The 24,972-nt window shown below is 43.4% G+C and overlaps 1 protein-coding gene across 1 annotated transcript in view; it reads right to left on the bottom strand.

Annotated features, from left to right (window-relative positions):
- Positions 1-24,972, bottom strand: part of LOC138608375 (NLR family CARD domain-containing protein 3-like) — a 186,272-nt gene that overhangs the window by 117,373 nt on the left and 43,927 nt on the right. Inside the window, exons 3-9 of the mRNA XM_069680950.1 lie at positions 23,694-23,768; positions 19,570-19,579; positions 17,965-17,983; positions 5,346-5,421; positions 4,948-5,173; positions 2,928-4,719; positions 2,647-2,820 (exon numbers count right to left, since the gene is read on the bottom strand). Of these exons, the coding sequence (XP_069537051.1) occupies positions 2,647-2,820; positions 2,928-4,719; positions 4,948-5,173; positions 5,346-5,421; positions 17,965-17,983; positions 19,570-19,579; positions 23,694-23,768 (2,372 nt within the window). The remainder of the gene's footprint in view (positions 1-2,646; positions 2,821-2,927; positions 4,720-4,947; positions 5,174-5,345; positions 5,422-17,964; positions 17,984-19,569; positions 19,580-23,693; positions 23,769-24,972) is intronic.

Below are 24,972 nucleotides of genomic sequence, written 5' to 3'. Positions count from 1 at the left end.
GTTCCACTTTTGAATTGAGTATTTCTTGGCCTGAGTGATAAAAGAATTTCTCATCCTGTTGGACTTTGCCACTGGTAGTCCAAATCTCCTGCTGGAGGGCAGGAACTCAAATTCACCATGGAGAGGATGTCGAGGACACTGTAAGATGTCTCCAGCCTGAGATGTTGCTCTCTTGGAGAAGGTGTAAGACAGATCAGGTAATCTTATGCCAATGATCTTACTGGCAACTCTTATGATCCATTGTAACCTGTTTCTGTACCCTAATGACAGGTTACCAAACCAGGAGATTATGGCAAAGGTGAGGACAGACTCTACCATGGAGGAGTAGAACAGATTCATCAGTCTGCTGCACACCCCAAACCAGTTAAGTTGACGGAGAAAGTGCAGTCTCTGCTGTGGCTTTTTGCAGACTGCGTCTGTGTTTTCTTTAAATGTTAGCTTGTTGTCGATAACAACACCCAGGGACTTGTAACACTGGACTTGGTCAACCATCTCACCCTTAATTGCTGTTTTAATTGGTGTATTAGGCTGCCTTCTCAAATCAATGCACGTCTTTAGTTTTACGTACATTTAATTTTAAAAAAGAGTTATCACGCCACTCTATAAAATCGTCCACCACTGGGCCACGTGCTATTTCCCTTCCTTGTAACAGGCTCACTATGACTGTATCATCTGCAAACTTCAGAATGCGTCTTCCTGGCTGGGAACTTCTGCAGCTGTCAGTGTAAAAAATGTACCAGATTGGTGAAAGGACACAGCCCTGTGGCGAACCAGTGGAGGAGAACAATGTGTCCGACAAAGAGCCATTAATCCTGACACACTGGGATCTGTCCACAAGAAAGTCTAAAATCCATCCAACAATGCCAGGACACAGATTCAAATCATTTAGCAGTTTGTTGGCTAAAATGTGGGGCTGACTTGTGTTAAAAGCAGAAGATAAATCTAAAAATAACAGGTGTGCATGTGTCCCTGGACCTTCAAGGTGTTTAAAAAGTAAATGAAGAAGGGTAAGAACAGCATCATCAACCCCTTTTTTACTCCTACAGGCAAACTGTAGAGGATCCAATGAGTCCTCCACAACTCCAACTAGCTCTCTCTTGATGAGCTTTTCAAATACCTTCATAACTAGCGAAGTCAGGGCCACAGGTCTAAAATCACTAATGCCCTTAGGGGACTTTTTCTTAGCCACTGGTACTATTGTGGACTTCTTCCACAGAGTAGGAACCTTTTGTTGCTCTAAGCAACACTTTAATATGTGCTGAAAAATAGGGGGTAATTGATCTGCGCAGTGTTTGAGAAGATGACCAGATATATTGTCAGGGCCGGGGCTCTTGTTGGTCTTGGTTTTACGGAGTATGTTCCTGACATCTTGTACACCCAATTCAAGCTGTGGAGTGGAGGAGGTTTCTAATTCTATCTGATCAGCTTGTTCTTTAAAATCTTTTGTATCAAACCTGAGATAAAAACGATTAAAATTAGCAGCTAGCCCCTTGTCTGATTTAAAACCATCCATTTTAATATTCATATTACCTTTTTTTTGTGCCTGTCATGACTGACATGCCATTCCAGAAACTTTTTAGATCATTACCTTTAAATTTGTCCTCAATTTTATCCATATAACTGAATTGAGCTTTTTGAATCTCTGCCCTAACCAGTCTTTTTACCTCCCTGTTCTCTTCAACACTGCTATTTTTAAAGAGGTTATGTTTCTTCATTGTTATTTCTTTCAAGGACTTAGTGATCCATGGCTTATTGTTTGGATAAAGTTTCACCTGACGTGTGGGAATACAAGACTCTTCACAGAACCAAATGTAGCTACACACATTCAAAGTAAGTTCACTTATGTCCAGAGTATTTACTGGCTCACGGTGAGGAAACTAAGTCACCCTTACCTGTCAACTCGCTCAGGTCAAAAAATCTAAACCTTTAGTTGCCTTCATTGGACAGGACAGTGGATAGAGTCGGGAATGATGGAAGAGAGACCGAGGAGGACATGCAGCAAAGGGCCGAAGGTCGGAGTCGAACCCAGGGCCTCTGCGTCGAAGACAAAGCATGGGTAGAGAGGGTCCGTCATGATGGCCTCTGCTGTGGATAACGTTCTGCTGACTTAGTTTCTCTGTGACCTCCAGAGAACATTGGGGCAGTTTGCAGAGTATGAAGCTGTGGGATAGAGGGTCAGCACCTTCAAGTCTGTGGGCAAAGTACTCGGGGAGGAGTGAAGGTAAGAAGGAGCCAGAGACCAACACAGATTGCTTTGTCATCAGCAGTGATGCAGCTACTGTACTGGACTGTTCAGTCTGAAGGAAAGGCTCTTTAGAAGTTTATAAATGTTCCAATCATCATCTCTGCTTTATTACAGTCGTCGTTGGGATTCTTCTCTTTGGACCACACACGATGGAGTCCAGATGAACATAACTCAGACTGTCTTAGACCAGCATTTATATATCCAAGTCAAGTTACTGAGCCGTGAACATGAACACAATACTGGTGACAAGATCCTTTGTCAGCTGACCCCTTCAGTGTGATATTAAAGCCATTTTAATTACAGGGTTATTCAGACTCACAGGACTGAGAGCTGAGAACTGAGCAAATATACAGAACATGTGAGCTCAGAGGGTTATCATTTTCACACAGCTGCACACTAACCTGAGAGTTTCCAGTCTGCAGTGTGGAGTTTTTAGACCGGCAGAAAGAAGAGTCACTCCTGAATCCTGCAGGTTGTTGTTACTCAGGTCCAGCTCTCTCAGAGAAGAGGACTGGGAGCTGAGGACTGAGGACAGAGCCTCACAGCTTCTCTCTGACAGTTTACAGCCACTCAGCCTGAAGAGGAATCAACAGTACATAAAAGGATACAATGACAAGAGATAGTTGTTTTTTCTGAATAAAGTAAAACTACATTTAACATGGAGAATGATGTGTTCACGTACAGAGCTTTGTTGGAGGCTTTGACCACTGGCAGCAGCCTCAGAAGAGCCTCCTCTGAAGCAGAGTACTTCTTCAGGTCAAACACGTCCAGATCTTTTTCTGATGACAGTAAGATGAAGCCCAGAGCTGACCACTGAGCAGGAGACAGTTTCTCTGTGGAGAGACGTCCTGATCTCAGGGACTGTTGGATCTGCTCCACTAGAGAACTATCATTCAGTTCATTCAGACAGTGGAACAGATTGATGCTTTTCTCTGCAGACAGATTCTCACTGATCTTTGTCCCAATGTACTCGACTGTTTCCTCTTTGGTGTGTGAACCACTTCCTGTCTGTGTCAGCAGACCTCTCAGGAGACTCTGATTGGTTTCTAGTGAAAGACCGAGGAGGAAGCGGAGGAACAAGTCCAAGTGTCCGTTTGGACTCTGTAAGGCCTGGTCCACAGCACTCTGATAGAAACGTTTTGTTTCTCTGAACACTTTAGACCACCAGGTTGTTTGTTCTCCTGACAGCAGATTGACACCAGAGTTGATGAACTTCAGATAGACATGAAGAGCAGCCAGAAACTCCTGAACGCTCAGATGGACGAAGCAGAACACCGTGTCCTGGTACAGTCCTCTCTCCTCTTTAAAGACCTGTGTGAACACTCCTGAGTACACTGAGGCTGCTCTGATATCGATGCCACACTCTGTCAGGTCTGACTCATAGAAGATCAGGTTTCCTTTCTGCAGCTGCTCAAAAGACAGTTTTCCCAGAGACTTAATCATCTTCCTGCTCTTTGGACTCCAGTGTTGATCTGTCTCAGCTCCTCCATCATACTTGATGTTCTTCAGTTTGGTCTGAACCACCAGGAAGTGGATGTACATCTCAGTCAGGGTCTTGGGCAGCTCTCCTCCCTCTCTGGTCTTCAACACGTCCTCCAGAACTGTAGCAGTGATCCAGCAGAAGACTGGGATGTGGCACATGATGTGGAGGCTTCGGGATGTCTTGATGTGGGAGATGATTCTGCTGGCCTGCTCCTTATCTCTGAATCTCTTCCTGAAGTACTCCTCCTTCTGAGGGTCAGTGAACCCTCTGACCTCTGTCACCACGTCAACACACTCAGGAGGGATCTGATTGGCTGCTGCAGGTCGTGTGGTTATCCAGAGGCGAGCAGAGGGAAGCAGTTTCCCTCTGATGAGGTTTGTCAGCAGCACATCCACTGAGCTGGACTCTGTGACATCAGTCAGGATCTCATTGTTGTGGAAGTCCAGAGGAAGTCGACACTCATCCAGACCGTCAAAGATGAACACAACTTGGAACTCTTCAAACCTGCAGATTCCTGCTTCTTTGGTTTCAGTGAAGAAGTGATGAACAAGTTCCACCAAGCTGAACTTCTTCTCTTTCAGCACATTCAGCTCTCTGAAGGTGAAGGGAAACATGAACTGTATGTCCTGGTTGGCTTTGTCTTCAGCCCAGTCCAGAGTGAACTTCTGTGTTAAGACAGTTTTCCCAATGCCAGCCACTCCCTTTGTCATCACTGTTCTGATTGGTCCATCTCTTCCAGGTGAGGCTTTAAAGATGTCTTCTTGTCTGATGGTTGTTTCTGGTCTGTCTGGTTTCCTGGATGCTGATTCGATCTGTCTGACCTCATGTTCATCATTGACCTCTCCAGTCCCTCCCTCTGTGATGTAGAGCTCTGTGTAGATCTGATTCAGAAGGGTTGGGTTTCCTGCTTTAGCGATCCCCTCAAACACACACTGGAACTTCTCCTTCAGGTTAGACTTCAGTTTCTGTCGGCACTCTGCAGCAACAGATCCTGAATAAACAAACAACAAATGATATCAAAGAGTGGATCCTGAAGAAAATCTCAACATTCAAGTGTGGCTTTAGAGTTTTTCCTTCTGCATCAGTTTTATTAAAGCATTTAGTGGATGACAAACAAGCTCTGATCTGATATAGATGTGTGTATCATATTTACTAAGTTTAGAAATGTAAACCTGCATTTCCTCTTTCCATCATGTTAAACCTGATTAAATCCTCTTACTGCTCTGCAGACAGTCAGCCAGCTCCTCCTGATTTATTCTCCTCAGGAAGTGCAGAGTGATCTTCACAAATGCATCTCTGCTGCTCCTCTGATCTTCATCATCACCATCCAACACCTCCTCCTCCTCCCTCTGACTCTCTAAGCATGCTGGGTAATCTGAACTCAGAACCCTCTGGACTCTCTTCAGCTCGTTCTTCACAAATGTGACAATGTTCTCCTCCAGCAGCTGGAACAGAACCAGACTCTGAACATGAATATAAAGTGGTAGAACACAACATGTGATCCATCAGTCAGTCTGAAGGCCTGCTGCTCAAACAGAACAGCATGGAGACTGAATGATGGTTTGGCATTTAGCCTGTAGTTAATGTAGTTCATTGTAAACAGTGTGTTGTACACACCTTAAATGTGGAGTCCAGGTCTGTCTGATGCTGCTGGGCTGACTGATCACTGTGAACCTCTGAGCTCTGCTGAACTCTGTGGAGAAAACATCAAGTTTAAGGACAATTAATGACACAGCTGACTGATAGAGGGAGTGAGCTGTGGGGTCTGACCATGAGGGCTGGGTCAGTGGGAGGAGGGTGTCCAATGTTAAAGGATGGAAAGATAGCATGAGAGTAAACCACTGATTATGATCACCAATGGTTTTATTTCAAAACTGCCAAGACATGTTTTGCCAGTGATGCAGAGGACAGAATGAAGGCAACCAAGAACTGTCAGGGTTGGGAGTACAGAAACCCACCCCTCAAGCAGTGGTGGGTAGAGTAACCAGAAACGGTACTCAAGTAAAAGTACTCTTACTTTATAATTATATTTACTCAAGTAGGAGTAAAAGTAGCTTTAGAAATAACTACTTAAGTAAGAGTAAGAAAGTATCACATAAACAAACTACTCAAGCAGTGAGTAACTTCATTAGATACAATTCATTACATCAATATACTGTAACACAAGATAAGACGATGTGCACAATCAGAAGTTAAATCATATTCAGATTAAATGAAATCTTACCATGCATTGTCCAAACTCTTCTGTCAGTAACTGGCTAACGTTCACTTATTTTTAAAACATCTTTTCTAACCGTAACAATATTCCATAAATGTTTTTCAACATCGCTGATATGATTTGTTTTTGGTCATTTGGTCGGCGGTCATTTGACCCAGATAGTTCGCTTTGACATACTTGTCATTAAACTGATATAGCCGACTAAAATGTTTCTTTGCAAACCAAAAAAAAACACGTGCCGGCCTGAATATTACTCAGCCCTTCTCCTGTGTGTTTGTCTCCATCACTGCCAGAAAGAAATGATGGTGCCTCATGAATGTTGGCTTCAATGACAAACAGTGTGCACCAGAAACACGAGGCGGCTCACCGTGCCCCTCTTCTCCTCTATGTTCTGTGGTTAGCTCTTGATAAGTTGCTAACTGGTGCTTGCAGACGACACTGATGATGGTTAACTTAGTAGAGGTTGGTTGCGTTAGCGTATTCACTAGAAATCAGTAGCAGAGACGTCGCAGGCATCTGCTAAGGGATTAGACAGTGGTGTCGTTGTCAGATGGAAGTACCGCTGTCCGCTTCACAGACACGTCCGCGTATGTGGTGAAGTCATTAACCGATCCTTAACAGTTATACTTCGGAGTGGCGGGGGCTTCATTTCCAACCCTGGTGTCAATAAAAGTAGCGAGACATGTGTAGCCCAATGTAACAGAGTAGAAGTACATATTTTTTATCGCAAATTTACCAGAGTAACAGTAAAAAGTATTCTACGAAAAACAAGTACTCTTAGAAGTACAATTATTTGAAAAAATTACTCAAGTACATGAAACGGATTCAGTGTAACACGTTACTACCCACTACTGCACACAACACATGGATGGATGGACCCAAATACAAATCCTCTACGGAGCAGGGCAGACATACTTTGACCATGATTATTCCCCAGAATTACAAAAGAAGAGAACGCAGGTGAGGGGTGTAATTAAACAATTAAAGCAGAAAAACATTAATGCCAAATGCATCTACCCGGCACAATTAAAGAACGTCCACTGAGTCTGGGGAAATAACCTACCCGAAGCTCTCAGTTGCCCCTCCAGGAACTTGATATTCAGGTCTGAGTGGACCAGAGGGAGAAGACAGAGAGGGAGCTGAGCTGCAGGTGAAGCAGCGTAGGCGAGACATGAAGGAGAGACCCGGCAGTGCTATCGAGCACGGATGCTAAGTCTTTCTTCTGCGGGTCTGAGTGACCCCACTGCATGCCCAGTTTAACTTCTTGGAGTTCAAAACTTTCAATGTTACGATGAGAATCCCAGGTTTTATTATAATGGACGGGACTTAAATATGAGCCGCTGAGTAGGGACCGCTCTGAGACCCAGACGACAGCAGCGCTGACACTGTCTATGTCCCCAATGGAGGAGCTGTCACTGTCTTCTGCCCAGGTTACACCAGGAGCTGGTTTGTGTTTAGGTTACTGGTACCTGAACAAAATAATATCCCAAAGCAGTTTGGTAGGCAGAAGCTCATTTTACGTAGCTTTTTCTACTCTGTTTGTTTTTCTCTGAGTTGTTGGATTATTTTATTTTAGAGGTCGACCGATTGATCGTTTTGGCCGATTAATCTGCCCCGATAAACTATAATCATCGGCGGATCTGGGCTCCGATAGTGGCCGATGGCTGTGCAGCCCCAGGCAGGGGCGTACCTCGCGTGCAGTCACCTTTTTAATGGAGTCTCCATACGTGACATACAGGTAATGCAGGTACCTGAGATAATAAATGAAAGTTAATTTTATAACACAGCTTTATTCACAAATTATGATCATGATAAGGTTGTTGTTTATAGTATTGCATTATTAATTAATTAGACTATCGTTAACTTTCACTGCTTTTCTGCAGAGCTCATGCTGCTGTCTCTGTTTAGCTAGCAAGCTCGCTACAATTTGGCTAGCAGTGAGTGCAAGCGTAGCACAACTAATGGGATCATGGGAAGTCACGTGACCTGGACCAAGATGGCAGCTTAGCGAGGATGCTCCCACAGCCGTACACGATTTCATTTAAAAAGCCCTAACATATTCGGATAACATTGCTAAAGAACCTCGGTCTTGATATGTCAAAACCTTCTGCAATCAAGCAGTGTGATATTTTTACTTGAGGACGCAAGACTGGCACTAAAACAACTCCGCCAAGTCCACCGAGCGACACAGAAGCTAACATGGCTAACATAGCTGAAGTGTTAAAGGAACTGAAATCACTCCAAGCGGACTTCGGAACAAAGTTGGACAATATCGACACCCGTCTGACTGATATGGCGAACTCAATGGCTGCGCTGGAAGGTAAAGTGACAGACGTAAAAAGGGATGTTTCCACCAACGCAGCACATATTGAAGAAGCTGAAAGCCGCATACACGAGACCGAAAAAATACTTGAAAAGGCAGAAGCTGCACTAGACTCGGCCACGAAGAGAATCGCATATCTCAAGTCTAAAACAGAAGATCTGGAGAACCGGGGCAGAAGAAAGAACCTCCGGCTTTTTGGTATAAGAGAAGGAGCTGAGGGCCAACAAACACTGCTCGACTTCATTAACGACATGTTACCGCGATGGCTAAGGCTGAACCCTAACAGATCGTTTACATTGGAGAGGGTGCACCGTACACCAGCATCGGGGAAGCCCAACCAAAACAGAGCGGTCCTGGTTCGCTTTTTAAAGTTCCAGGAGAAGGAGTTCGTCTATCGAGAGGCAAAGCGAAGATATTAAACATGACGGGGTCAAGTTATCATTTGCAGAGGATCTCTCGGCAGAGACTGTTTGCATCCGACGGGATTTAACCCGGTAACGAAGCTGTTTGTTGACATAAACGCCTTCCGTGGATTCCAGCATAACCCATGCAGGCTGAGAGTACTGCACGGAGGTAAGATCCATCTCTTCTCAACGCCACAGGAGGCTGAAAAGTTCTGCAAAAACATTCCACAAGCAACAGCAGCTACACGTGACCCGTGAACTCAAAATGATGCGGTACTGAAGACCACAACATAATATTAGGACTCCAACTGAGAAACAGCTAATTAGCTGTGACTATCAGGAGGTGTAGATGGGAGTCCAAGTACTTCAAAGTGAGCTGTTTTGAGTTGAGTTTCGAACACACACATATATATACCAGGTTCTTTCGTAAGTATATACATACCTTTTGCTGTTTTCAAGTGTGCTTATTTAAACACAACTCTGTGTAGTGCATATAATGGGTTGCTAATATTTACATATTTTGTAGCCGATGTTTGGTCCGGTATACATTTTGTTAATATGGTTGTACTGTATTACCGATATTTTATCATTCAAAAGGGAGAAATTACTAAGCCATTTTGAAAGTGTACGGTTGACGGACACTGGTTGATATTGAGGGCTTGGGTTGGGCTACGCTGACTAGTTGCTCCTCAAATTGTGGATCAGCGTCCCCCAAAGTTACTTAAGGGGAAAGATGTGCATTTCAGTTTGGGAAATGCTAAGATTGAGGGAGGGATTGTTCAGACTATTGTGTGTGTGTGTGTGTGTGTGTGTGCGTGTACTTGCATTTTATTCATCATTATCATATTATTTTTACTTTTTTTACAATTCCATAACTTCACCCCATGCTGAGATAGTGATTTATGGAGAAAACAAAACAGAAAAGTAGTTTGAACATTAATATTGCAAGCTGGAATGTCCGTGGAATGAGAAAACTAGCCAAAATGAAACAAGTATTAAATAGGGTAAAATATCTTAAATCTAAAATAATATTCCTACAGGAATCACATTTAGTTTCCTCAGACATACATTATTTTATTTTTTATTTATTTATTATTACCTTATTTCATATCTATGCAAGTTGAGCGTGAGTGTGTAAGGGTGTGTATGCAGGAGTGTGCAATGTTGGCATTTTTGGTCTTCAACGGTCGAATTGTTATTGAACGTTGCTTTGTTGTAATGATATAATAAGAAAATGGCAATAAACATATTGGGGGGAGAAAAACTAATGGGATCATATGTGATCATTTGAGGGGCACTTTTGCTGAAAATATAAGTTTGCGTGAGCAACTCCCGAGGGTACTGTTAACAACTGTTAGGAAACCATGAAATGCCACTCGTACGTGGGGACCGTGAGAGGGGTGGGTGGGGGCTAAACCTTTGCTGTACCGGGGAACAGCTGACAAGTTGTCCGTGATTCATATTATATCTGACTCGTTTCAGTTTATTTCTCCCCTCAAAAGTTATCTCTGGAATATAACGTAACAATATCAGCTCTCCACGATACAAGACAGGCAGGCAGGGAGGAAAATAAATCATTTAACTGTTACTTAGATTACTTACCAATGTGGCGTTCTCTCTTCTAAATAATCCAACCACGTAACGTCAACTGTCCATTCATGACATGAAATCACACTTTTTATGATCCTCCTCACTCCGGTAATGTGCACAAACACTAATAGTTTGTAAGAGTGGTATTTAAAAATGTAACGGGACGCGCAGCATCTGGCCTGATACACGCCACGGAGCGCATCGACATGTACACAGATCCAACATGTTTCCAACGATGTAATCCAGCAGATCACACTCAGGAAACTCTCCGTACTTATTATCAAAGTCCAAGTGGCAAAAACGGGTTTATTAAAAACCTGCGTTTGCATAAGGCTGCTGTAGGAGTAAAGCACGTCACGGCGTCAACACAAACTGTTGTGAACAACAATGTGTAGGTAAAGTTAAAGGGAAAGAGCCAGAGACTGACACAGGGGCGATACATTCGCTTTCTATATAAGATTCTGATGGTAACTTCTTTGATGCTACTTGAGTTGTTTCTGCTGAATTAGTGTTTCTATTTTTTTCTCCCAAATATGCCAGAAAGCTTCCGTGATGATAATAACCATTCATTTGTAACTTTAGTGAAACTTTACTTTATCAGAAAGATTTTTATTAAACCAGCAACTTTAAGAAAACAACTGCAGCATCATTTCAATTTAAAAAGGATTAATAAAGTGCAACTTTAATCATTCATGTAGATTGAAATATATATTAGTTATCTATCTATCTATCTATCTATCTATCTATCTATCTATCTATCTATCTATATACATTATCTATTTGATAGCCTATTTAGTAAATAGCTGTATTGAATTGATTGACATGTTTCTTGTTTCTTACATTAGACGGCAGCTGGAGGAAACACAGTCCCTCTATGGGACTGTTTTGCTGAGGAAAGGATGTGGGCACAACAAATTGAGTTAGATGTTCATCTGCAGATGATATTTTCTTTACTACTTATTTTATTTATGTAGGTATTCATTACTCTTTGAGATTCATGTTGTGTTCCAGATTTATGTTTTTATTTTGTTATTTATTTGACACAGACTTTCAGTTCAACAGTTATGTGTAAGGATGTGTAATAAAGATAAAGATTGTTCATTTAAAATAGTTTTTTTTTTTTCGTGGGGTAGGGAGATATCGGCCGATTAATCGGCTACAGACTTTTTCCTTGTACAAACTATCGTTATTATGTCGACCTTTAAAAAATCCACTATCGGTCGACCTCTAGTTTATTTCACCTCGAGATTAACTCTGGGCCACTGTTATTTCTTCATACTTTAGTTTTACCTGACTTTATGTGCCTTCCTAGAAAGAAACTGAGAAGGGAGTACACTAAAATGTTTCAAACAACAGATACATGGATAGCCTAAACTGCTTTAGTTAAACTGTTAAGGACATAAGCAGCCCAATTAAGAAAGTCATCTTGAAAAGATGCAGTGGTCTATAGCAATGATCGAGGAGACAGAAAGGCAGTGGCCCCATGTCTAAGAAATGTACTACTCTTTTGGTAATGATGGATGTATTACGCTTGGTGGATGTCTGGCGTCACTTCCACCCCAGAGAAAAAAGTTTACTTTCGTGTCACAAGTTCATAGCAGCTATTGTAGGCTGGACAGGTTCTTGGTGGAACAGACACACGGGACTAGTGAAGGCAATATAGAACCCATTACTATTTCAGACCATTTATTTGGTAAACAAGAGACCAAGAATCTGTTTGAAAATCTTGATGTCAACAAAACAGAAAGGAGGTTTGGGTCTACCCAACCTAGAACTCTACTACTGGGCAGCTTCATGCAGCGGGGGCACGGGTAGTCACAGCTCTAGAGACTGGATGAGTTTCTATTGAACACAATTCCTTACCAGGAATATCACTATCTACCCTGCCAGTTCTCAGTGAACAGTCTCAGAAAAATAATCTGGATACATTGAAAGTCTGGATCTCATTTTAAAGCAGTTGAAGGGGGCTGTGGCTCTGTCATGGGCCATGCCCATACTAGGAGATGTAGAGTATCTGTCTGAACACGGCGCAGCAACAAAGAAAAAACAAATATCCCAAAAGGCTAATGTTCAGACACATCAGATAAAACTACATATTAAAGAACAACGGAAGATGACGCCTGGGAATACAAGTGTCCTGGATGTCACAGAGGGGTTGGAAGCCAGTTATGGAAAGAACTTGATTGGAAGGTGAAAATGAGGTTCTTTAGGACCCCACTAATAGCTTGTGTTTTTAAAAACAATTCTACCAATAAATGCTGGAGAAACTGAGATATGGTGGCTGACCATACCCATATACTGTGGGACTGCCTGACAATAAAGACATTTGGAGAAGTGTCGAAGAAGAGATTGAGTAAATCTTGGAAACAGACACCCCCCTGGACCGGCTGTTCAGTTAAAACACTTGTTAACTATGGACCAACGTTATATTCTGCACATTCTGTTGATGATCGCAAGAAAAACTATTACTATTAATCGTATGAAGCCTAATCCTCCCTCACTTGACCAATGGTTACAAAAAGTCAAACATGTCGACACAATGGAGCACATGACTGTCCTGCTACAAGTGACGCTGCCTACCTTTAAAAGGAGACGGACAGCAGTTACTAACTACTTCAGTTTGGACTCTTCTGGTTTATTATTTCAATGTGAATTTCAGTAGATCTATATAGGTAGGTATGTATGTGTCAATTTATGTACGTGTGTGTGCATATGTATAATTACATGTATCTCTGTAGGGGTGTAGGTGTGCATGTGTACCTACAGTATGTATGTTTGTGTATGAATATACTTTTAGGTCACAATGTGTAACTACTAAGCATATGCTCCCCCCGGTACGTTGTTGTTAAAAAATGTAACTAAGTAACTTTGACTTTAAGTACATTTTAAACAAGCTACTTTTCACTTTGACTTGAGTACATTTTTAGACTGGTAATTTTGTACTTGTACTTAAGTAGGATTTCATCAAAGTAAGAGTATTTTTACTTGAGGAGAATATTTCAGTTCTCTTTCCAACTCTGCAGGTGACTGTTGTACAGGTGAACACTGTGATGTCACCGCTGAAACAATATACTGATGAGTAACAGAACACAATATGAAGCTCTGGACCAGGACATGAGTCTTTTCTCAGCAGAGTCAGAACATTAATTTTTTGATTCTTACCTTCCATCAGCAGGATGTCCAACTTTAAAGGCAATAAGGCGACCCATAGACCGGTCACTCTTCATGGACACACAGCTGGGTCCAGGAGAGTCTGGTCTCTGCTGCTGCATCCTGATACAAACAAACAACATGATTAGTTACAGTGAGCTGTTGTTCACCTGTTCAGCAGCTGGGGTCCGTTTCAGAAAGCAGGTTTAGTGAAAACCCCGGGTTTGTTAACCCTGAAATGAGGGAAACCTCAGGTTTGCCGTTTCAGAAAGAGAGGTAACTTTGACTCTGAGTTGGTTACTATGGTAACTGTGTCTGTGAACCTAGTCTGGTTGGGAGCAGGTTTTCTTCAGGAAACTCAGGCTGCTTCTCAAGTCTCTTATTTGATGTCTCCTCGCTCCTCGCTCCTCGCTCGAACCGAAGTAGTTCCGGAGCCGCCATATTGAGGATCGTCTCAAAGCTCTTATCGCTGCTCGGAGGAGCGAGGATCGAGGAGGGAGGAGGGAGTTCCGAGGAGCGATAAGCGAGGATACACGAGAAGTCTTTTACTGGCCGACACGCCCCCTTATGAGAGATCAGTTAGTGATTGGACGCTGCAGCAGATCGGACTTATGTGAAATTTCACAACGTCGCGGGAGTTTCAGGCCGCCGAGAGGAAGAAGAGGACCTTAAAACACACTTTACAGGGCGCCTTGAAACCGACCATAAACAACGTCGGTATAATGAGTCGGTATTTGACAACCTGTGATCGTTTAGAACGAAATATTGATCATAACTTGTCGTAAAATATATAAAATGCAGTGAATAACTGCAGATTTGATTTGTTTTCTGGGTCAACATCTGAGTAAAAATAAGTTAATTGTCTAAAAATCTAAAGTAGCAAAAACAGATTCATTTCTATTAAATTTCATTTTAAAAAATACCTCTTGTCATGATCAGTTATTTCTCTGCTAACTTTTATTACAGATGAATGAATGAATTCAGAGGGAGCAGGAGAGTCTCTCTGTCAGCAGGTAACACTTTTTACGTGTGAGAGTGATCATCAGTGAGGTCGGGTTTGATCAGCTGGACTTCATAATATTCTCAACTCTCTTGCTCCGCTTAAAACCAGATCCTTTTCCGTCTCCGCCCCTTGGTTCACCCCCGATCTCTGTCTCATGAAAGCTGAAAGTCGGCGACTCGAACGACAACACAGAAAAACTGGTCTCACTATTCACAAAGAAATGTACAGTAACCACATATTACGTGACAAGGACTCCATTGCCAGCACTAAAACCCACTACTACTCCAGTATAATCACCGCAAATGATGGAAACTCCAAGTCACTGTTCTCCCTGCTTAACAATTTCAGCCAACCCCAGGACTCTCTCCCCCCTCACTTGTACACAAATGCCTTCTGCAACTCCCTTATGTCCTTTTTCAATTCAAAAATCAAGAATATCCACCAGCACCTTCGTTCAAACCCTCACCCCAGCATCTCAGCCGACTTTCACCCATCCACACACCATTCACCTTCTTCCAGCTCCCCACTCTCTCAGAAATCTCAGAACTCCAGAAATCCAAGCCATCCACCTGTCAACTGGACCCCCTCCCTACACAACTTGTTAAAACGTGCCTCCCGTCTCTGGTCCCCCTCATTTCTGCCATCATCCACTCCTCTCTCACCACTGGAACTGTCCCTACATCCTTCAAAATTGCTGCCATTACCCCGATTCTGAAAAAACCTGGCGCCGACCCCTCCAACTTCAACAACTTCCATCCTATCTCCAATCTACCCTTCATCTCCAAAATCCTCGAAAAAACAGTTGCCTCCCAACTCCATTCTCACCTATCCCACAATAACCTGTATGAACAGTTCCAGTCCGGTTTCCGCCCACCCCATAGCACTGAAACAGCACTCATCAAAATCACCAATGACCTCTTTATGGCAGCTGATTCTGGACTCCTCACCATCCTAATCCTGCTCGACCTTAGTGCAGCCTTCGATACCATCTGTCACACCACCCTCCTCAACAGGCTATCTTCCATTGGCATCACCTACACTCCATTAGACTGGTTCACATCTTACCTCTCTGGCCGCACTCATTCAGTTCATTCAACTCAAGTCCTTTAAATCTACTCCTTCCTCCGTCACTACAGGTGTGCCCCAGGGCTCTGTCCTGGGGCCCCTCCTCTTCATCATCTACCTCCTTCCCCTCGGCAATATCTTCTGCAAATTTAACATTCAGTTCCACTGTTATGCAGATGACACCCAGCTCTACCTCACCACTTCACCCTCGTCCACTCTCCTGCCGACCTCCCTCACTGACTGCGTCTCTGAAACAAAAACCTGGTTCACCCTAAACTTTCTTAAATTAAACAGTGACAAAATCGAGGTTCTCCTCATTGGCACCAAATCCACTCTATCCAAAACCAACAGCTTCTCCCTCACTATTGATAACTCCTCCGTTTCACCCTCCACCCAGGTTAAGAGTCTGGGTGTCATCCTTGACAGCACACTATCCTTTCAATCTCACATCAATAACATTACCTGGTCTGCCTACTTCCGCCTACGAAACATCAATGGTCTCCGCGCCTCCCTCACCCCCCACACTGCCGCCATCCTTGTCCACAGTCTCGTCACTTCCCGTCTGGATTACTGTAACTCCCTCCTCTTCGGCCTCCCTCACAAATCCATCCATGAACTTCAACTGGTCCAGAATTCGGCTGCCCGTATCATTACTCGAACCCCTCCATCTACCACATCACTCCTGTCCTCCAACAGCTCCACTGGCTCCCGGTTCAGTTCCATATTCAATTCAAAGTCCTCCTGTTAACATTCAAGGCCATCCACAACCTCGCCCCCCCATATCTGTCCGACCTCCTCCATGTTCCCACTCCCTCCCGCTCCCTCAGATCCTATTCCTCCTTACACCTGTCTGTCCCCTCCCCCCGTCTCACCACTATGGGGAGCAGAGCATTCAGCTGCTTTGCTCCCCGTCTCTGGAATTCATTACCACCCCAACTCAGAAACATTGATTCATTCCCCGATTTTAAATCACAACTCAAAACACATCTGTTTAAATCTGCCTATTCCATGACGCTAATTGCTTTGTCACTTTTATTGTTTTTTCTCTCTCTTTTCATGTGTATTTTGTGTATATATATATATATATATATATATATATATATATATGTAGATATATATATATATCTATGTACGGTGTCCTTGAGTTCCGAGAAAGGCGCCTTCAAATAAAATGTATTATTATTAATATTATTATTTCTATTTACCCTGAAACTTTTAGCCTAATAAATAATTGTCATAGTTCATGAACAGACAGTATTTGGGCTTATTAAATAATTAATTCAGATCAGATGATCAGTGATCAAAAATGTAAACAATGAACAAATAATATAAAGACATAGTGCTGGTAAGAAATGTCCGTCTGGCTCTGCAGCAGGAACACAGACTGCAGCCTGTTCTTCATGTGCAGGTGTTTGTTACACAGGTAACAGGTTACAGAGAGGAAACACTGTTACTGTGTGTTTTATTAGAATTAATACAGTGCACATGTGTGCAGACACAAACAGCTGTTAAAGCAGACTGACAGCTGATCCAGCTGTGATCAGCTGACGCGGTCATCACAAACAGACGTCGCAGCACGTGACGCTTCATCGGAAAGGACGTATCATGTCTCTTAAAAAACATTCCCTCGTTTCCTCTCTCCTCTCTTGGTTTCCTCGCGTCTCTGGTGGGAGGGACTAAGACGCAAGTGAAGGACACAAGATAAGGAAGCATGGATGCAATTTAAGAGACATGAGAAGCAGTCTCAGAGTTTCGCTCTGTCTCCTCCCTCTAGAATATAAAACCCTCATTCGACTTCATCCATTCATTCATTCATTCATTCAGTCATTCATTCATCCATTCAGCCCATCTCACGCGCGGTTAGAAATTTAAAAAAAAAAAAACGTTGCGTCTCTGTGCTGCTCTGACCCCTTTTTAAAAGTATTTTATAATTGTGATAAAATAATCAAATCTGTGTCAAAGTCATCATTTGTAGATTTTCCACCACCACTGCCGAGAGCGCTCAGATAAGACGCCGTAAGTTACTGGATTTGTTTTTGTTTTTTTAAACTAACACAATTCAGTTTAATCAACATGAATTATAATGTTTGTGAAGTCAGCATCATGTTAGGGATAAAGCTAATGCACATTAAAACAGCCACTGAATGATATTTCATTAGTTTAATATTTAAAATATGATTGACGTGAGGTTCAGCCATGAGCCTGTTCTGCCTGAGCCGCACCTTTGAATGATGTTCTGGTATTTTATCTGCTTCCATGTACGTTTTTCTCCCGCTGGATTGCTACATAATTAATATAAATTTTAGCTTCCGGTCGTGATTAAGTATTAAATAAATAGACCAGTTTAAACTTGCGCATTTACTCGAGCAGCAGTTTCTTCCCACGCCGCTTCTCTCTCTTTTGCAGCTGCAGCCGTGTTACTTTATTTTTCTAAAAACATGCTCGTCTTCGCTGAACGTCTGCATGAGGATTTCGAGCTCCACTGGTGTGACGTAGGAGGACCTCTTTTTGTGTACCGTTGTCATGGTGAATCGTGGTATCAGGGCTCCATTAATGCTGGCTTTTTATTTTTATACGCACTAAACTCTGGCTGAACCTACTCAGAGTTGATTGAACTAACTCTGATCAGCTGTTCTGAAACCAAAAAGCCAGCAAATTCTAACTCAGAGTAAGTCAAACCACAGTCCGGGGTTAGACTGAGGGTTTGTTGAACCTCCTTTCTGAAACAGACCCCTGGTGTGACCGTCAGAAAGCCGCAGCTGGATAAACACAAACTCCTCCTTTAACTCGGTGTGAATAACTCCAAGTTCTGCTGTTTGGACAAACGATCACACTTTCACACTAAAGTATGATCGTTTAGGATGGGAAAGAATATCATTCTTATATCTGCTGACCAGTCGCGCTGCTACGGTCTGGATCATCTGCTATGACTACCAACACCACCAACTGGGAGGGTGCTAGGCCAAACGGCTAACCGCTTACCGGAGGACTGACACATCACAGCAGGCCCAGTCTCTGCTATATTACCGTGCTTTCCGCCGTGGGCTCCCGTTGTGGAGCCCTCGCGGGTACGTTTCGCCCGGTGTCGCTGCCCAATTACCACCAAAGACAATAACATTGCATTTACTCCTATCACAACTCCTTTTACTGGCCATTGCTGTCTTTACTTCCCCAGCAAGTATCACCGGACACCATACATGTCTCCACTCACCTCTCCATCCGGGTGCGACAGCTGTCTCCGCCTGACACGGAAAATCACCGAACTGGAAGGGAGAATTTCCACCCTGTACCAGATCAAAGAGGATGAACAGCTCCTGGACTCACTGGTCACTATCGGCCCCGCTGCCATCACCACAATCGCCGAAGAGCTGGACTCAACTGTCCCCTGTCCAGAGGCGGCAGACCGCTGGATCCAGCAGGGAGCTAGACCTAAGGCCCCGGTTAGCTCCATCCCTGATCAGAAAGAGCCATAAACCGCTGTTCGTAAGGGTAAACATGGTGGGAAGTTCCTCTTTCCTCCCCCTCCTCTTCGGGCCCTTCAGCTGACCACAAGCAATAAATTCTCCATCCTGGACGAGCAAGAATTTCCACCACTCACTCGCTGCCATATCTCCTCATCTTCTGATGGCCCCTTGTCGCCACCACCACTCTCCACAGCTGTGTCCAAACCGTCCGCATCTCCTGTTAACCGTCGCTCTCAACAGCATGTTCCCTCTTCAAGACCCGGCTGCATCCAGTTCACCCCCCGCCCTGTCACCAGCTCTCTGGTCCAGGTCTCCAAACCGGAGCTGTCTCCCCCCAAAAGACACGCCCCCTCCTCACGACCAAGCTGCAGGCAGTCCACAGCCCGTCCTGGAATCTCTCTTCGGTCCAGTCCTCCAAGCCCCCTCCTCCAGCTGCTTCACTGACTGTCGGTGATTCCAAAACTAGAACCAGTAAACAGCACTCTCCACGTCCATCCTCTCTGCCTCCGCTCATCCCTCCTACTACTTTAATAGTCGGTGATTCCATAATTAGAAACATCCGCTTTGTTAACGCAGTCACACACTGCTTTCCCGGAGCCACGACCCCTGACATCCTGAAGAAGCTCCCAGGACTCTTGGCCTCACTCCCATCGTCGATCACGAAAATAATGGTTCACGTCGGCACAAATGACACTGTCCATCAGCAATCTGAGGTGACAAAAGCCGACTTCCTTCTCCTCTTTGAACTGCTAAACAGTACCGGAAAGTCTACTCTCATCTCCGGTCTAGTACCAACGCTGGGCCGAGGATCTGCGAAATTTAGCCGAATCCTGAATCTTCATACCTGGCACCAATCCGTCTGTAATACCCACAACATCGGTTACATTCATAATTTTGATTTGTTCTGGGAGCGCTCTTCTCTGTACGCACATGACGGACTTCACCCTAACAGGTTGGGCTGTCGCATGCTGGCGGCCAACTTACAGCATGCAGCACTGTCCTTCCCACGTGATTGACTATTAACATCACACACACCTGAACCCCCGTCTTCTTCTCCGGTTCCATCTCAGAACCATCTATCCAGCGCCAGCCCCGCCTACTGTCCTCCCCCAGCAGTAACAACGGGTTATTCAAATACGACAATGGTCACTTCCGCTCGCAGACCGCAAGCTGACCTCTACCGCGCATCGTTGCCATCATCCCATTCAGGCACAGACTCACTAGCTCCCCCTTGTGCTCAGATGCTTTCAATGCCCATAATCCCAATTGCTAGTCAGGGATCACAGCATAGGACAAGATTACACAGACGGAAAAATCCCAGAAATCCAAATAATATTACTGCTATACCTCGCCAAATTAACCAGTTATATCCACCACTAACATGGCCCTACTTAATGTAGGATCACTCACCACAAAGTCCTTTGCAATAAATGATTTGATCTCAGATAAGCACTTAGATTTCCTATTTCTTGTAGAGACATGGCTCAGCTCTGATGGTGCTGCGGTCCTTGTTGAAACCTGTCCTCCCAACTACAGTTTCTTTTATTCTATTAGGCAGAATAAAAGAGGGGGTGGAATTGCCACCATTTTCTCAGACAAATTCAGTTGCACTAGGGTAAGCTTTGGTGATTTCTCTACATTTGAGTACATTTCATTTACTTTAAAGGCTGAGCCAGTGGTACTCATACTTACAGTGTATCGCCCTCCTAAGCTATGGACAGGTTTTCTCTCAGAGTTTTCAGAACTTACGTCACTCACTATCACTAACTAAGATAGAATAATTGTAAATGGTGATTTCAATATCCACGTAAATGATTTATCTGATTTCAAAGCCACAAAATTCCTCAACATCTTGGACAGCTTAGAACTCAGTCAACATGTTACAGGCCCTACCCATAACCGCGCTAACACTCTTGATCTCGTTATCTGCAGAGGAATCACTGTCACGGACCTAGTGGTGTCTGATATCAATGTGTCTGATCATTATTGTGTATCTTTTAATGTCTCATTGAACACCATAAGAAATCACTCTGAAACCATGATTTAAAGACATTAAGATACCACTGCAGATCTACGATTTACTGAGCTCACAAATTCTCTAGATCAAAATATTTTTAGTTATCCTCTAAATGAAATGGTAGATGCCTTCAACAGTGAACTGGCTAATATACTTGATAATGTAGCTCCTATGAAAACAAAACAAAGGTCTCAAATTAAAGCGCGGCCTTGGATGAACACAAATACTCGTGCACTAAAGCAGTCTTGTCAGAAAGCTGAACGAATATGGAGAAAAACTAAACTTGAGGTAAACCGTAATATTCTGAAAGAGAAAGTTGCCATGTATAACAAAAGTGTTCGCTTTGAGAGACAGACCCATTTCTCTAAGATTATAGCTGAGAATAGTGGCAACTCTAGGGTCCTATTCTCAACCAGCGATAGGCTATTAAATCACATTCCCTTTCACTCCGAGCAGGTTTCTGCTCAGAGATGTGAGGAGTTTGCCACCTTTTTTAATGACAGAGTTGCCACGATCAGGTCAGACATTAATAGAACAGCTGATAAGCCTGCTGAAACACCCCACAGCCACCCTCCAGCGTTTAAATGTTTTAACAGCATTTCGTATAACGACCTCCGTAACATTGTGGCTCAAACATCCTCCTCCACATGCACTCTTGATCCAGTCCCCAGCAATTTCTTCAAACGTGTATATGATAGCTTGTCTCCCTCGATCCTAAAGATAATCAATACTGCCTTTAAAACTGCAGTAGTGAAGCCTCTTTTAAAGAAGCCAAATCTAGATAAAAACATCCTCTGTAATTACAGACCTATATCCAACCTCCCCTTTATAAGCAAAGTTCTGGAAAAAGCAGTTTTTAATCAACTTAATACCTTTCTCAATGACAACAGTATTTTAGAGAAGTTTCAATCCGGTTTTAGATCCAACCACAGTACAGAAACGGCCTTAGTCAAAATAGTGAATGATCTTAGACGTGCCACTGACTTGAATCAAGTGTCGATCCTCATCCTTTTAGAATTAAGCTCCGCATTTGACACCACTGACCATACTATTTTAATAGATCATCTGGAAAGATGGGTTGGTCTTTCTGGCAGTGCTCTAGACTGGTTCCGTTCCTACATAACTGGCAGAAATTTCGATGTTTGTTTGGATGAACATGTGTCTGTAAAACATGACCTGCCATTTGGTATTGCACAGGGAAGCTGTCTTGGTCCCCTGCTATTTTCCTTATACAGGCTTCCGTTAGGCTACATCATCAACAAGTTCAATACAAATTTTCACAGTGATGCAGATGATACCCAATTATACATTTCTGTTGAGCCAAGCAACCCAAATGGCCTATCTTCTCTGACTGCCTGCTTAGCCTCAATAAAACAATGGATGAGTGACAATCTTCTAAAACTTAACGAAGATAAAACAGAGATACTGCTTCTAGGACCAAAATGCAAAAGTGAGACACTTTCTAATGGGCTTGGGAACTTTGCTCACCAGAACATACCCGAAGCCAAATGTCTCGGTGTCATTTTGGACTGTGATTTAAGCTTTGAAGCCCACATTAGCAAGGTGACCAAGACAGCTTTCTTTTACCTGAGAAATGTGGCCAAAGTAAGACCGTTTGTAACAAAGCAGGATGCAGAGAAACTGATTCATGCTTTCATTACCAGCAGGCTGGACTATTGCAATGCCCTCTTCACTGGCCTACCTAAAAAGCTGATAGGGAAACTTCAGCTAGTTCAGAACTCTGCCGCCAGACTTTTAACAAAGACGAGGAAAAGACAGCACATTACTCCTGTTTTAGCTACCCTGCACTGGCTCCCCATTTCTTTTAGAATTGATTTTAAGGTCCTTTTACTAACATATAAAGCTCTAAATGGTACAGGACCATCTTATATTTCAGACTTTTTAACCCCTTATCAACCAACGAGAGCCCTTAGGTCCTCTGATGCTGGTATTTTAACTGTTCCCAAAGTGACCCACAAAACGAGTGGGGAAGCTGCTTTTAGTTATTATGCTCCAAGACTGTGGAACACCCTGCCCAGTCACATTAGATATGCAAACTCTGTTGAAGTCTTTAAAAATCAACTGAAGACCTACCTGTTTAGGCAGGCATTCAGTTAATGTAATGTTTTTATTTCTTCTTACTATCTGCTCTCATTTCTCTGCCTCTTACTGGATCTCCTTTAAGTAACTTTTATTTGTATTACATTTTCCACTGAGTTTCTGTTGCTTTTAATACCATACCGTAAAGCACTTTGGAGCTGTTTTCTTGTTTTTAATACGACATTTTGTGTATGAAAGGTGCTATACAAATAAAGTTATTATTATTATTATTATTAAAGAGAAGATCTTTCTGAATGTGCAAAAGACAGTTTAAAAACAGGCTTGCTTTGCCTAACTGGTTACCATATATGTGACTTTAGGGAAAATTCTGAACTAAAAAAACTCTGGAGCAAGAATTCAGAGGAGTGTGAGCAGGGCGGTGGTGTAGCTCAGGTGCTGGAGTGTGTGCTCCATGTGCAGAGGCTACAGTCCTCACTGCAGCGGCCCAGGGTTCAACTCCAGCTCAGCCCTTTGCTGCATGTCATCCCCACTCTCTCTTCACAATATTTCCCGTCTCTCTAAAGCTGTTCTATAAATAATGGCAACATGGTCATAAAATAATCTAAAGAATAATATTTTATATTCATATTGATTTGATAAATTCTTACCTTCCATCAGCAGGATGTCCAACTTTAAAGTCAATAAGGCGATCATTAGAACGGTCACTCTTCATGGACACACAGCTGGGTCCAGGAGAGTCTGGTCTCTGCTGCTGCATCCTGATACAAACAAACAACATGATTAGTTACAGTGAGCTGTTGTTCACCTGTTCAGCAGCAGGTGTGACAGTGAGTGTGAGTGATGATGGTGCAGTGATGTGAGTGCTGAGCTGTGACATGGAGGAGAGTCATGGACAGTTAGAGATCCTCATCTCACCTCAGAGCTTCATGTTCCCCACGCAGAGAGCTTTTAGAGGGAGGGGCTCCCTCCTCTGTGTCCTCACACTGATCCATAGCAGAGCGCCCCCTGCTGGCAGAGCTGCACTCTGAGCAGAAGCAGCACATTGATCAATAAAGAATGATGACAGCTTCATATGAAACTGTTCACAATGAGCTTCACATTAAAACACGTGGTACACCTGAACGCATCACTGAGAATGATGTCATCATATCACATGTTACAAGACACTCACACGGTGTACTTTTACTGCTCATACTTTAAGTCCATGTAGCTGATAATACTTTGAGCTTTTACTGCAGCACAGACTGTGAAGACTTCCTGAACATCAGTCTCTGGCGGACATTGATTATTCACAAAACCTTGAGTCCTGTTTAGGTTTGTCTACCAAGAGATACCATGCCAACCCTCAATAGGCGTATTGTCGCCAGGAGCTTACGAGCATCCCCGTTATGGCAGGCCCAACAGTTGTCAAAGTCTTGCTTCAAATCTAAATTACGCCAGAAGTTCAAGTCACAAACGGACAAGAGTCAGATTTAAAGTTTTTCAGGCTATCTGCTTCACCTCTTCCTGCGAATGGAGAATCTCTGAGAGACGGGTAGGCATGTCCTGAGGAGAGCGGAACGGAGAGTGAGCCCCGATCTCCGGACATTTGCCTTTATATAGGCCTCTGCGCAAAAGCTGGAATTTCCCAGCTCCTGCACCTGCAAGTTCACGAGGCCCGTTCACGTGAGGTGAGGTGCACGCGGCCCGTCCACGTGAGGTGAGGGACATTTTTCCAGCCTACCTATAACCATTGGTCAACCAGAGCCCTACCCCACGTGGGCCAGCTGCGGCCAGGGAGCCAATCATAAATCTGTTCACAGACAAGACCAGTTTCAACAACTCTCCGACCCACAAATAAGGACTCAAAGAGAAGTTCTCTGACAACTCAATAAATGTAAGCATACATGATAAATGTTGAACAATACATAGTCAAAAGTCCAACAAATGGATATATGACATGGTTACAT

The sequence above is a fragment of the Semicossyphus pulcher genome, unplaced genomic scaffold, assembly GCF_022749685.1.
Source record: "Semicossyphus pulcher isolate SPU_LCO1_2020_fin unplaced genomic scaffold, fSemPul1.0.p SCAF_5, whole genome shotgun sequence".
Classification (NCBI taxonomy): domain Eukaryota; kingdom Metazoa; phylum Chordata; class Actinopteri; order Labriformes; family Labridae; genus Semicossyphus; species Semicossyphus pulcher.
This window is presented reverse-complemented; position numbering and strand designations above follow the sequence as displayed.